Source organism: Vulpes vulpes, chromosome 1 (assembly GCF_048418805.1).
Source record: "Vulpes vulpes isolate BD-2025 chromosome 1, VulVul3, whole genome shotgun sequence".
NCBI classification, from domain to species: domain Eukaryota; kingdom Metazoa; phylum Chordata; class Mammalia; order Carnivora; family Canidae; genus Vulpes; species Vulpes vulpes.
The window spans coordinates 6,088,318-6,102,213 of NC_132780.1; the positions used below are offsets into that span (position 1 = coordinate 6,088,318).

The following is a 13,896-nucleotide window of genomic DNA, read 5'->3' on the forward strand; positions in this document are numbered from 1 at the left end:
TGCCCCTGGCCTGGTTTCTGAGTGGGACCTGTATGAGACCTAGTTGGGTCTGTGTGCTCATGAGGTGTCAGTCTCCTTCCCCTGCCCATTTGGTCCCTGAGGCAGCTGGGTTGGGTGGAAGGACCTATTGGGTGTTTCTTAGGAACGGAGCTCACCCAGGCCTAGCCTCCAGGCCAGAAAGGGGTTCCTTTTGGCCCTCCGGAAGCCTATGTGGGGTGACTGAGAGGGGCTGATGTGGCTCAGATGTATCCATTCACCTACATTCCCTGAGCACCCATCTGGGATGGATAGTATAGGAGACATAGCAGTGAGCAGGGCAGCCCCAGGCCCTGCCTTCATGGAGCTCACAGTCCAAGGAAGGAGAGATGGGTGCCTCACTAGACAGTGACAGCATGGAGTGGTCAGGGCTGGGAGAGGCCGGGACTTGGGGGATCCTAGGGAGACACCTGATCCTACCTGGGGATCAAGCAGGGCTTGATGGAGAGAACATCTGAAGTGAGACTGAGAAGGATGTGGAGTGAGCCAGGAGAGGGGAGAAAGGGGGTGTGCATGGGGAGAGCGTGTACAAAGAGGTTCTCCACCTCTTTGCCCTGCTCATTCAAGTTGAGTGCCAGCATCCTGCTTGCTCTGTAGCAGGGAAGACAGACATTAACTCAGCAGACAACTAACTCAATGAATATCCAGTATGTAACCTCCATGACATCAGCCTGAGACAGCATCTCATTCTCTGAGATGGGATTTCAGTCCAGGCATCAGATGGGGATAAGAGGTGACAAGGGGCTTCGAGGGGAGAGGAAGATGGTTGGTCGGTAGGTCTGGAACCACATGTAAGAGGGGGCAGGTGGGCAGGGCCGCGTTGGCCACGTTATGCCCCCACCTTCCCAGAGTCTACAACACCGTGAATGGAAAGCAGAAGAAGTGCTACAAAGGCTCCCAGGGTGACGAAGGGTCCCTGCTGAAGGTGAGTAGCTAGGATCTCTAGTGTGAAAACCACACATGTTCCCCCTGTCCATCTGCCACCCTGATGGGTCACCTGAGACCTGTGGCCTCCTGGGTACCTGATCAAAGGATCACAAGCTGGCCAGCACCCAGTCTGGCCTAGCTGACCAAGATCGCTTGGGAGCTGAGGGCATCACAGACTGTTTTACCTTTATTTACTGAGCCCTTCCCCAAACGGGGACATTTAAGTGGTTTCTGTTTTGAGTGGCCATAGTACGGTGGAAACAGTCAAAGAGGCCTGGGCTCCTTTACTAGGCTTGCCCCCTGCCACGTTTTCAGGACAAGGTTGGGGAACCTTCTCAGAGCCCCTGAAGTAAGGGAGTTGTTTTGAGTTTAGGCTTTAAGGTCAGACTCTTTTTTTTTTTTTTTTTTTTTTTTTTTAATTTTTTATTTATTTATGATAGTCACAGAGAGAGAGAGAGGCAGAGACACAGGCAGAGGGAGAAGCAGGCTCCATGCACCGGGAGCCTGATGTGGGATTCGATCCTGGGTCTCCAGGATCGCGCTCTGGGCCAAAGGCAGGCGCTAAACCGCTGCGCCACCCAGGGATCCCTAAGGTCAGACTCTTAATAGCTCTGTCTCAGGCCGTGACCTTGGCCACGGGTCATCTCCTCTGAAGCCTGTTTCCTCATCTGTAAAATGCAGATAGAAAGAGTCTCTTAAGAAAGGAAAGAAAGAAAGAGAGAGAGAGAGAGAGAGAGAGAGAGAGAAAGAAAAGAAAAGAAAAGAAAAGAAAAGAAAAGAAAAGAAAAGAAAAGAAAAGAAAAATCATAGGGTTCTTCTCTGGAAGAAATCAGTTTGCATGTGTACAATGCTTGGCACGGGGGGTGCTTGGTAATTTTTTCACCTGTGAAGTGGGAACAGGAGTTCCTATCCTAACCAGGGTGTATGTCCCGAGGGCTACCTGGGACAAGTCAGGTGCCAAGTGTCCAGCATAAGAGGGTCATCCATCAGTGGAGGCTGTGATGTTTGACCCAGGCCTTGCCACAGGGAGGAAACAGCTGCACTGTCATGTGGGTCCTCTTCTTGGCAGGTCCACGTGGACCCCTCAGGCACCTTCCTGGCCACTAGCTGCTCCGACAAAAGCATCTCGGTGATTGACTTTTATTCAGGCGAGTGCATTGCCAAGATGTTTGGTCATTCAGGTGGGTGTGCCTCCCTCCGTGGTGGGAAGACACCTCCCCATGTGTCCCCACACAGCCTTCTGGGTCAGAAAGCCAGCACAGCTTCTCTGCTCTGCTTTCAGAAATTGTTACCAGCATGAAGTTCACCTACGACTGTCGTCACTTGATCACAGTATCTGGAGACAGGTGGGAAAGGCCTAGAGGCCACCCCTGGCTGGCCTCCCTCCAGTACCGGGCAAGACCATTGCTTTGGGGAGTGCAGGGGCTCAGACAGCAGGAACACCAAACTCCAAACCTGTCCGTTAAGAGAGCTCTACCGTGGGTTCCAGCTTACTATTCTTTCCTTTGATGGCATGTCCCTCAGTGTCACACCAGCCCTGAGTTCCAATCCCAGATCTGCCATTTACTTAATTGGCACCTTGAGCAGGTCATTTCCCAGCGCTAAGCCTCAGTTTGCCCCTCTGTAAAAGATGACCCCCATGTCTTTGACAAACTGCAGTGAGGATCAAATAAGATAGTGTATAAAGTCCTTGACATGTGGCTGGTGCCCAAGGAAGTCCCTTTTGTCACTCCCTTTGATTTATTATGTCCTTCCCCAGACCCCTTCCTTGAGTCTTGAGGTCTTCAGAACAGGTCCTGGTTTCCTGGGGTGCTCTGAACCCTGCCCAGGATGTAGACCCAGTGTGGCCTGGAGCCCTTGCATTAAGCTGCAGGGATGTGTTTTCCGGGAGGGGCCAGGGAATGAATGGGGTCTTGGCTGCGGTGACCTGGGTGGCTCCAGGTTCCGCTGGCCTCATGTTCACTGTTCTTGCTCCTTCCACATCTCTCTTTGGTCTCCAGCTGTGTGTTCATCTGGCACCTGGGCCCAGAGATCACTAACTGCATGAAGCAGCACTTGCTGGAGATTAACCACCGGGAGCAACAGCAGCAGCAGAACAGGAAGGACGAGAGGTGGAGCAGCCAGCCCAGGTCCTGTAGTCACTTGGCTGTCCCCTGTTTGTCTGCTAGAGAAAAGAAATGTCTTCCTGCCCTGGGCCCCATGAGGACTGATGCTGCAGACACAGCCGAGGCCAGGACAGCCTTAGGCCCTGCCTCTTCACACTTGCAGACTTTGAGTACAAATTTATGATAATACATGTGAGAAGGGTTTTGAAGTAGAAAAACAGGATGCCTGGAGAGCCTGTGCACACTGCGGTGGGGACACTCCAGGGGACTGTGGGGACCAAGGGGAGGCTCTGGACCCAGTATGCAGTGGGGAGGGACAGAGTCGGAGAAGCATCCAGTGGAGTTGATGTGTCTTATTCCTCAAAGTCTTTCTGCTGCAAGACCGGTTTTATTTGGCATGAATTCATATTCTGATTTTTGTTAGGGATTTTAGTATAGATGTCTCAGTTGAGGGGGAGATTTGGGGATTTATCCTCTCTTCTGCCTCTGGAGCCGTCCTTGTCCTTCTCTGCTTTGAGGCTTTGCCACTGCCTCCCCACAGGGACCAGGCCAGGCCATGAGCCTCTTGTCCTTTGTAGCATTGGAGGTCTTACAGAACTAGGTACCAAGGGAATGGGCAGCTCCCCTTGGCTCCTGGTTTTGGGGCTTACACTCTGCCTTCGGTGTCCTCCACTGCCCACCTCTTGTCAAGCGTGTTTTAGGCTTCTGTACTCCAAAGAAGATAAAACCTCATTGCTACCCATCCTACCACGCACACTCACACTCACACTCACACACACACTTTCCAGAACAGAATGTGGCAGCTTAGTACTCAAGCCCCAATCTCTGCTTTGCTTTCAGTTACGTTGCTATGGCCCTTAGAGAGTTTGTCTTATTTTTTGAGCCCAGGCTTTGTTATATTGTACTTATTGTGTTGGCATTTCCAGCAGAACAGATGTGGCAGGTGAGATCTCCCAGCACCATCTTTTTTTTTTTTTTAAGATTTTATTTATTTATTTATTTATTAAAGATTTTATTTATTCATGAGAGACACAGAGAGAAAGAGAGGCAGAGACACAGGCAGAGGGAGAAGCAGGCTCCATGCAGGGAGCCTGATGCGGCACTTGATCCTGGGACTCCAGGATCATGTCCCGGGCTGAAGGCAGGCGCCAAGCCACTGAGCCACCCAGGGATCCCTTTTTTTTTTTTTTTTTTTTAAGATTTTATTTATTTATTTATTCATGAGAGACACAGAGAAGCAGAGACACAGGCAGAGGGAGAAGCAGGCTCCCCGCAGGACTCTATCCTAGGATCCCGGGATCATGACCTGAGCCAAAAGGAGATGCTCAACCTCTGAGCCACCCAAGTGCCCCTCCCGGCCCCATCTTGACCAGAAGTCTATAATATGTTCATATGGAAGCTAGCACAGGGCTCAGCCCTAGGCGGATCCCTGTCCATCCCACCCCCACCCCATTTACCTATTTCTCACCTTGCTGCCCCCATTCCTGGCCTCAGGCAGGAGACCTATACATCCATGCCCAGCGAGATTTGCTCCTTAAGCCCTGGAGAGCAGACGGAGGAGGAGCTGGAGGAAGAGTGTGATTCGGAAGAGTTGCTGAAGACCCCGTCCAAAGACAGCTTGGACCCAGGTTGGGAAAGGCACCTTTCCAAGGGGGCCCTATTTTGGACTCTCAGTATAAGGATCGTTGCTGGGTTTCACCTACTACTTGGCTTTCAGAGCCTGGAAATGTAGCTCAATAATCCTATCAGTCAGAACTCCTTCAGTAATAGCGACCAGACTCATTAGGGGAAAGAGAATTTATTGGTTCATGTACCTGAAAATCAGAGCATTGGGTTCAGGCAATGGCCAGATCCTGGTAGTCAGGTGATGTTGAAGGAATATATTTTTCTCTGTCTCATGGCTCTGCTTTTTTCCATGTTAGCTTTGCTTTCAGGCAGACTCTCCCTTTCCTGGGGGCAAAGATCCTCCCAGCAGCTCTAGATAATAAAACTCGATAGAAAAAAGAGCATCTCTTTCCCAGTAGCTCAAGCAGAATCCTGGGCTTGTGACTCATGTTTCCGGTGTGAGACATGGTGCCCAATTCTGAGCCAGTGGCTGTGATTGGCCAGGTCTAAGTCATGTGGTCTTCCCTGAAGGGGGAGGCTTGACTCAGCTCCACTGGGACCACCTGACCAAAGAGGGTGGGCAGGGGTGCAGGGATGGCCCAGGGAAAAAACAGGGCGCTCTTCCCCAGAAGACAACAGATTCTGTTGTTCAAAAGGGAGAATAGTAGTAGCTCAATGACTTTGTAGCAGGCCAGGCTTTCTCTAAATTTCTGCCCTTCTATACATCCCCTGGGCTTAGGCTTCATGGTTGCAAGATGGCTGCTGCTTGCATAGGATGGTCCATCCTACAGTCTCCTTTAGAGAGGAAACTTGCCCAGAAGCCCACTGTAGGCTTCTCTTGGGTCCCATTGGCCTTGACTCTCCAGCTGAGAGAGGCCAGGTGCTTCAGTGTGGGGTGGGGGCCTTGCCAAATTAGGGGCTGACTAGACAGTAGGCAACATGAATGTAAGTATTCAGCCTTGGGGGAAAAAAAAAAAAAAGAATTCAGCCTTGGAAAAAAAATCAGAGTGAGTGAATTTTCTTTGTTGCCACCCTCACACCCAATCCCATGTCCTCTCCATGGTGACCAGTTCTTTCAGTTTGGTATGAATCCTTATAGGCCTTTTCCTGAACTTTTGTATACATATGCACACAGCCTTCAGAACATGTCAGATTTAGGTACATAAATTCTATTCTATTGCAGACATCATTCTGTATATTTTTTCTCTCAGAAATATGTTGTTGGGGGCCACCTGGGTGGCTCAGTCAGTCCAACTCTTGGTTTCGGCTCAGGTCGTAATATCAAGCTCTGTGTCACCCTCTGCGCTCAGTGTGGCGTGTGCTTGAGATTCTTTTTCTCTTCCTCCCTCTCTGCCCTTCCCCATGTGTGTACCCTCGTGCTTGCTCTCTCTCTTTCTCTCATAGGTGGGTAGGTAGAAAGATAGATAAAATCTTTAAAAAAAAAAAAAAGAAAGAAAAACCTCAACCTGTATGTTAGTGGATACAAAACAGGGGCCTCCCTCTTTTTTTCTTTTTTTAAAAGATTTGATTAAAAAAAAAAAAAAGATTTGATTGATTGATTTAGAGCAGGACCATGAGCAGAGGGGGAAGGAGAGGGAATCTCAAGCAGACTCTCCACTGATCAGGAGTCTGACTCCCAACATGGGACTGGATCCCACGACCCTGAGATCACAACCTGAGCCAAAATCTAGAGTCATATGCTCAACTGACTGAGCCCCCCAGACGCCCGAGAGGCCTCCCTCTTTCAACCAACAGCATATAGTAGGATATTTTAAGGTATTCACCTCTGGATGGACATTTAGGGTTTTGCCAACTGTACACCATTGTGAATATGGCCTTATTGACTGCTCCTCGGCCTCAGGCACACGTGAGAGTGTTCGTTCAGGACAGAGGCAAGGGCTGGCACTCCCAGGCCATGGGGTTAGTACACACTTTATTTCAAAAGGGAACCCCTAGGACCCTCCAAATCCAGTTACTGCCCCACCTGGCAGTGTAAAGCCCTCTGACCTGCCACACTTTTGCCAATGCTTGGTAATATGAAGCATTTTAGTTTTGATGTCTTATGGAAATTTGCATTTTCCTGACTGTTCACAAGGCTGAGCATCGTTTGTTATGTCTCTTGTTTTTTGTATTGTCTCTTTGGAGAATTGCCTGTTTATGTATGTTGCCCATTGTCTTTTGGGTTGTTTAGTCTCTTTTCATGGATTCCATGTCTCTCTCCAGATCCTCAGTGTCTCCTGACCAATGGCAAACTGCCACTGTGGGCAAAGCGGCTGGTGAGTCTGCCCGGAGACCAGGACACCTAGGGCTGGCAAAGTAGGGGTGCTGTCCTTCATGCTTTTCTTCTGGGAGCCCATATCCCTCTCCCTGTCTCTCATTTCCCTGGAGAGCCCCATCATCCTTCCAGTCTCAGCTTAGACACCCATTCATTCATGTGACACCTGTGTAGATATCACCTACACCTGTGCCAGGCTTGTTCTGACCCTTATATATGGTAGCAAGGCAGACATTTTCTAGTGTGGGAGATGGACAGCATCCATATTAAACAGGTAAGATGCATAGTATTTGGGAAGTTGATAAATGCTGCAGAGGAAAAAAAAAATGAGAAGGAAATAGCAAGGGTTGGGGGGAAGGGGCAACAACTTTAAGACAAACAAAAAAGGCCTCACTGAGATTATATTTGAACAGAGTTGAAACAAGGGAGAAATGCAGGTCCTGGGAAGGAATGTTCCAGGCAGAGAACAGTAAGCAGGACAAAGGCCATGAGGCAGAATGTGCTTATTAGCATGTTCCGAGGTGCAGGGAGGCCCAGCTGCCTGGGTTGAGTGTGAATGAGGGCAGGGTGGGGAGAGAGGGGCTTAGAGAGATGATGGGGGCCAGATGACATGGCACCATGTGGGCTGCACTGCGTTCCTCAAACACTCCTTATCGTCCTCCCCACTTATTTTTATCCCTGGCACTGAGTGAGATGGAGGCAAGGGAGGGCTCTGAGCTGAGGAAAGCCATGATCTAATGCAAAAGTGAACATGAGGGGCAAGCAGGGGTCCAGGGAGGAGGCTGTTAGGATCATCCAGGAGATATTGGAGGCTGAGCTGGGTTGGGGGGTGGGCAGTAATGGGTGGATTTTCGGTGGATTTTGAGGGTGGAACCCAATGACTGGATGTGAGAGAAAGAAAGGGACAAAGATGATACTAGGATTGAATGAAAAGTTGTTTACTTGGGGGAGGGGCAGGCTTTGAGCTGGTGGGTTAAAAGCTGACAGCAGAGGGGCACCCGGGTGGCTCAGTTGTTTTGCATCTGCATTTAGCTCAGATCATGATCTTGGGGTCTGGGATCTAGCCCCGAATTGGGCTCCCTGCTCAGTAGGAAGTGTGCCTCTCCCTCTGCTCCTCCCCGCTGCTCATGCACACGGTCGCTCCCTCTCTCTCTCTTTAATAAAATCCTTAAAAAGAAGAAGCTGGCAGCAGAATCCTACATCCTAGGTTGGACAGTTTATTTCAGTAACAGTGTTAGTCCTCAGATCAAAACCTTTCCCTCTGGGAAATCTTCTCTGCCATCCCCTCCCCTGCAGACCAGGTCTCTCAAGACCTCAGGCTCCTCCTTATCAGTGACTACAACAAGCGGAATTACAGCCAGTGAATATGCGTAGCACACTTGACTCTGCACAGGCTCTGTTCTAAGTCTTTTTTTTTTTTTTTTTTTTTTAAGATTTTATTTATTCATGAGAGACACAGAGAGGCAGAGACACAGGCAGAGGGAGAAGCAGGCTCCATGCAGGAAGCCCAATGTGGGACTCGATCCCGGGACTCCGGGATCATGCCTTGAGCCAAAGGCAGACACTCAACCGCTGAGCCACCCAGGCATCCCAGTTCTAAGTCTTTTATGTGTATTATCTCACCTGATCCCCATTGAGGTACAGGAGCTTTTCATATCCCTGTTTCACAGATAGAGAAACTGAGGCCCAGAGAGGTTAAGTAACTTGTCCAGGGTCACACAGGAATTAGTGAACAAGGGCTGCTCCAGAGCTTGAGTTCTCAGAAACACCCACCCTCCACTGTCTCTCAAGCCAGTCTTCTTCAGAGGCCACACTGGGCAGGACCAGGGTGAGAGAAGTGGCCATATCTTGGATGCTGTTGGGATAGCAGTGTTGAGAGAATTGTTGAAGAAATACAGTATGGAGTATGAGGGACAATAGAAGGGTGAGAGGTGATCTCCAGGTTTAGGGCCCGAGCCACCAGTGGGAATAGGACAGAGAATGCTGCAGCAGAAGCTGATCTGGGGGAAAGATCAGGAGTTGCTTTCAAATGCCTACTTTGAAGTATCACTAAGAATCCATATAGATGGAAAGCAGTTGCGTATGCACTTCTGTAATTGGACAGAGGTTTGGGCTGGAGACGTTTATCTGGAAGTTGTTGCTGAGTGGTATTTAAAGCCAAGAGACTAGGGACGCCTGGGTGGCTCAGCGGTTGAGCGTCTGCCTTTGGCTCAGGTCAGGTTGTGATCCCGGGGTCCTGGGATCAAGTCCCGCATTCGGCTCTCTTCAGGGAGCCTGCTTCTCCCTCCTCCTATGTCTCTGCCTCTCTCTCTGTGTCTCCTGTGAATAAATAAAGTCTTAAAAAAATAATAAATAAAAATTTAAAAATAAAGCCAAGAGACTGGATGGAGTCTATGCAGAGTCCCTGGGCCCCATTGGAGTTGGTGAGCTCTTGGCCAGGTGTCTGACCATCCTCTGTCACCCTCAGCTAGGAGACAACGATGTGACAGATGGCTCAGCCTTCCATGCCAAGCGCAGCTACAAGCCACATGGCCGCTGGGCAGAGCGGGCTGACCAGAATCCCCTCAAGACCATCCTGGATGCCCAGGACCTGGATTGCTACTTCACCCCCATGAAGCTTGAGAGCCTGGAGGACTCTGTTCTGGATACAGTGGAGCCCCAGAGCCTGGTGGGCCTGCTGAGTGAGGTACAAATCGCCCAGCCCAGCCCACAGGCCCTGCACTGTGACTGCCCACCCTGGACTCGGGGCCTTGGCAGTCTCCTTTTGAAAATCAGGCTAACCCGTCCCACTCTAGGGGGTGAAAGATGATTATGTGACATGGTTGGGGGCGAGAGGGTGAGGCCCTGGGCCTGGGGTAAGTGAGACTTCCCAGGGCAGACTAGGAACCTGGGGGTGGGTCGCTTGAGGGTTAAAAGCTTGGGTCCGAGAACAGGCCTATACCTGGCTGGGGGCATTTGAGCGATAGAGCCCTGGCCCTACCCCTTCCTGGCTATGTGGTGACTTGTCACAAGGCTTGTCTAGGCTTCTGCTTTTAAAAAAGAAATAGTCATTTAAAAAAAGATTATATATAGGGATCCCTGGGTGGCGCAGCGGTTTGGCGCCTGCCTTTGGCCCAGGGCGCGATCCTGGAGACCCGGGATCGAATCCCACATCAGGCTCCCGGTGAATGGAGCCTGCTTCTCCCTCCGCCTGTGTCTCTGCCTCTCTCTCTCTCTCTGTGACTATCATAAATAAATAAAAAATTAAAAAAAAAAAAATTTTTTTTAAAGATTATATATATATATATATACACATATATATATATATATATTTATTTATTTCTAAAAAATGGTCATAAAAAGAAAGCCTCCAGAGGGCTTTGATAGGAATCCAGTGCTGAGAATAGGGCCTGGGCCCTCAGAAGTCCTGAAGCAACTTTAGCTCTTGTTCTGTTATTTTCCAAACAAAATTAGTTTTTATTCTGTTGTACAAACTTTTGTGGAATAATACACGTGCGCTTTTGTGTACAAACCCTAGGTATATAGCTTGGAGAATTATTACCTATGTATGCACCTATGTGCCCCCCACCCAGGCCAAAATATAGAGTCTTTTCTACCTCCTGGAAGACCCCCCCCCCCGTGCCCCTCCTCGTCAGTACCCCCACCTGTGGTGAGCAGTCTTCTCATCTCTCACCAAGGATTAGTTTGTTCTTAAATGTCATGCAAACATATTCTTGGAGGGTTGGAGCCATACCAATTCCTTACGTGTAAAGGGGCTGACTGATGGTCGTGCAGGAGGAGCACAGAATGAGCTCAAGATGAGCACATAAGGGGCCAGGCCCTGGCTTCCCGTGAGTGGCCAGCACATCTTTCCTGTTATTATGGGTGTTGGTGGCCCATTTGCTGGCTCCCAAAGGGCCCCAGATGCCATGGCTACCTTAGATGGCTGTGTTCTCTTCACCCCACAGTCGGAGAGCCCCCAGGAGAATGGCTGTGGGCACCCCTCCTTCTTGCCCCTACAGCGGGAGTCCTCTGAGGACGGTGAACTCATCATCTACTCTCTGGAGGCAGAGGTGACAGTCACAGGGACAGACAGGTGGGTGTCCTTTGCACCAAGGGAAGCCTTACGGTGTTGGAGAGGGGAGGCCTGGGCTGATAGGCATGCCCCGGAAGAATTGCTCTCTGCTCTCCCAGTAGGCCTGTGGGAGTGGAGTAGGCCTGGGTTGCACAGGAGGCAGGAAAGGCGAGGCCTTGCTCCCAGTAGGAGCAGGGCACAGATGTCTGGGGGTTCAGGGTGGGGGCCAGCTCTTTACTATTAATATGTTCTCACCCCCACTGCAGCGATTACTGCACAAAGGACATGAAGGGGAAGCCCAGAGACCAGCAGGGTGACTCCTACCTCAGAGGCTCCTCCATTAGCTCGAAGGATCAGAGCTCACCCGAAGGTGAGTGGGGATAGGCAGAGACCCTGCAGCAATCTGTTGGTTCAGCCAGGCCCCCTTCTGGGTGTTAATGGTGACCTGACTCCGTCTTTCTGAAGTTCAGAGTCTATCACAGAGACAGGCATGGGTCCTTTCTGTTACCTGAGGATTCTGGAGCCCTATTGCCCACTGGCAGGAGCCCAGCTCTGCCGCTTCCTCAAAGAACTTATTGGTCCATAAAAATGGAGAGAGATATTATTAACCCCCGTTCTCCAGATGGGAAAATTGAAGCCCTGGGAAGCTGAGCCACTTACCTGACTCACCCAGTAAGGGCCTGGCTTTGGACTCCTGACTCACGCTCTGCCCCTCCAGACTCTGGGGAGTCAGAGGCCGACTTGGAGTGCAGCTTCACCACCATCCATTCGTCCCCTCCCCAGCCAACCCCTCGGTTTAACATGATGATGCCCGGCACACCGGGTAAGATATGGGGCCAGATATGGGGAAGACGGGGTGTGGGGCTGGCTGGGGGATGGTCATGAGGTATAATCACTTTCCCCACATCAGCCCTGTACTTGATGCCCACTGAGCCTCCATTTCCTCGCTGGGGAGACAGAGCCATTAGCCTCTCCTCGGTCTAGTGGCAGCAGGGTGTGTGATGGGCCAGTCTAGCTCTCTCCATTGTTATGCGTCTAGCTTGTTTGTCTGGGCGTCTGCCATGACTCATGGTGTTGACGACTCTCTCCTGCCCGCCCCCTCGCCTCCCCTTCGCCTCTCCCCAGGATGCCCAGGTACCGCAGAAGAGTTATCCCAGCCTGAGGTGCTGGGCATATCCAACGGCTCCCTGCCCCAGACCCCTGAGCAGGAGAAGTTCCTCCGCCACCACTTTGAGACGCTTACTGACGCTCACCCCAAGGGTAGGGCCCTGCCTGGGCAGGCCATCCAGTGCTGGGCAAAGCATAGGTGTTTCGGGTAGGGTGGGTAGGGCTTCCCTGCATGGCTAGCAAGGGTGGAGAAGGGCTTGCGTTTTATCCTCAGGACTGAGCCACGCAGGCTCTTCTCCATGCTGTGTTTGCTCCCCAGGCATGGGTGTAGGCTCTTGATGGCGTTTCTGGGGATCCACCTGCTGGTCTGTGGGTCTTCCTGGGCTCAGGGCTGGGCAGCTGGAGGGATTCTGAGGGCTCCGTTGGCCTCTTCCTCTAGAGCTCTTCCATGGATCCCTGAGAGACTTGGAGGCCCCTGAGGCTGAAGACTTCTTCAATCCCCGGCTGAGCATTTCAGCTCAGTTCCTCTCGCGTCTCCAGAAAACATCCAGGTAGGAGCAGGTGCCCCTCCCACCCAAGCTCGCTCTCTCCCGCAGGGCGGGACTGTGTCCCCTCAGGAACCCCCAGGCCAGCCACAAACCCCTGCTTTCCTTCCCACAGGTTTACCCACACCTTCCCTCCCCGGCTGCCCCTGCACCTGGTGAAGTCCCCAGAGGTCAAATTCACGGACCTTGGAAGCAGCCAGCCCAGGGCAGAGCCTCTGAGAGTAGGCGCTGGCTACACCTCCCCAGGCAGAACCAGCGTGAGTATGGGGCCACTTCTTTCAGGACTTAGGGCTGGGAGCAGGAGGCCTTCTTGTCCCCACCTCCTGGTCGTGCTTGCAGGTCCTCACTGGGAAAAAGACTGAGGAGCCCCTTGAGACCCTGGAGGCCTGGTTCCCACTGAGTGAGTGCCCCCATCTACAGATAAACAGCCCTGGGCATCTCAGCAAATGGCCCCGGTGCCCATCTGAACTATGGGGCAGTAGGGATGGGCAGAGGCCACTCAGCCCCTGCAGCCTCCTGGGGTGGGCCCCTCGCATCGGCTCTCTGGCTGGGGTGTGAGAGTGAGCTGGCTGCTTCCTTTACAGCCTCCTGCCTCTCAGGCCTGGCACCCTGTGCCCCCTCCTCAGTGCTGCCTGCTGACGGGAAGCCTCTGATGCCCACAGCCCTGCCCACTCCAGGCTTGACTCAGGGTGTCCACAGCCCCTCCTCCCACTCCTACATGGCAGCTGCTGCGAGCTCCCGCGCCAAGATGTCACGCAGCATCTCCCTCGAGGACAATGAGGGCCCCGTGCTGGCTGAGCTGGCCAGGCCCCTCCCCAGGCCGTCCTCCGTTGGGGAACTGGTGTCCCTGGGCCAGGAGCTCCAGGCCATCCCCACCACGGCAGCACCGGGCTCTAACAGCGAGGGCCGAGAACCTGCCTTGCTCTCCTTGGGGGGCAACCACGAGGCCCGGGCCAGCCTAAAGCTGACCCTGTCGAGCATCTGCGACAGGCTCTTGTTGTCCCCTCCCCCGTTGGATCCTGTGGCCACCCAGCCCAGCATCACAACAGCCACCTTCCCAGTCCCCAGCCCCGTGGATGCAAGCTCCCTGGGGCTCCACAGTTCCACCTTTCTCCCGAGGCTCCTGGTCCTTGAGTCCCCCAACACCCCTGCCCACCCCAACAGCACCTCGCTTCCAGAGACCAGGCCCGGGGTCCCTGGCAATGTCACCTCCCTCCTGGAGCCCACCCCTGGTGAGTACCA

The 13,896-nt window shown here is 52.2% G+C and overlaps 1 protein-coding gene across 1 annotated transcript in view; it reads left to right on the forward strand.

The window, feature by feature from the left end:
• The window catches only part of WDR62 (WD repeat domain 62), a 48,880-nt gene that overhangs the window by 33,863 nt on the left and 1,121 nt on the right, over positions 1 to 13,896 (forward strand). The window contains exons 16-30 of the mRNA XM_026009940.2: positions 886 to 961; positions 2,033 to 2,144; positions 2,246 to 2,309; positions 2,964 to 3,092; positions 4,563 to 4,696; positions 6,897 to 6,949; positions 9,416 to 9,634; positions 10,896 to 11,023; positions 11,269 to 11,372; positions 11,721 to 11,825; positions 12,128 to 12,262; positions 12,549 to 12,660; positions 12,770 to 12,911; positions 12,994 to 13,054; positions 13,239 to 13,886. Coding sequence (XP_025865725.2) covers positions 886 to 961; positions 2,033 to 2,144; positions 2,246 to 2,309; positions 2,964 to 3,092; positions 4,563 to 4,696; positions 6,897 to 6,949; positions 9,416 to 9,634; positions 10,896 to 11,023; positions 11,269 to 11,372; positions 11,721 to 11,825; positions 12,128 to 12,262; positions 12,549 to 12,660; positions 12,770 to 12,911; positions 12,994 to 13,054; positions 13,239 to 13,886 — 2,222 coding nt within the window. The remainder of the gene's footprint in view (positions 1 to 885; positions 962 to 2,032; positions 2,145 to 2,245; positions 2,310 to 2,963; positions 3,093 to 4,562; positions 4,697 to 6,896; positions 6,950 to 9,415; positions 9,635 to 10,895; positions 11,024 to 11,268; positions 11,373 to 11,720; positions 11,826 to 12,127; positions 12,263 to 12,548; positions 12,661 to 12,769; positions 12,912 to 12,993; positions 13,055 to 13,238; positions 13,887 to 13,896) is intronic.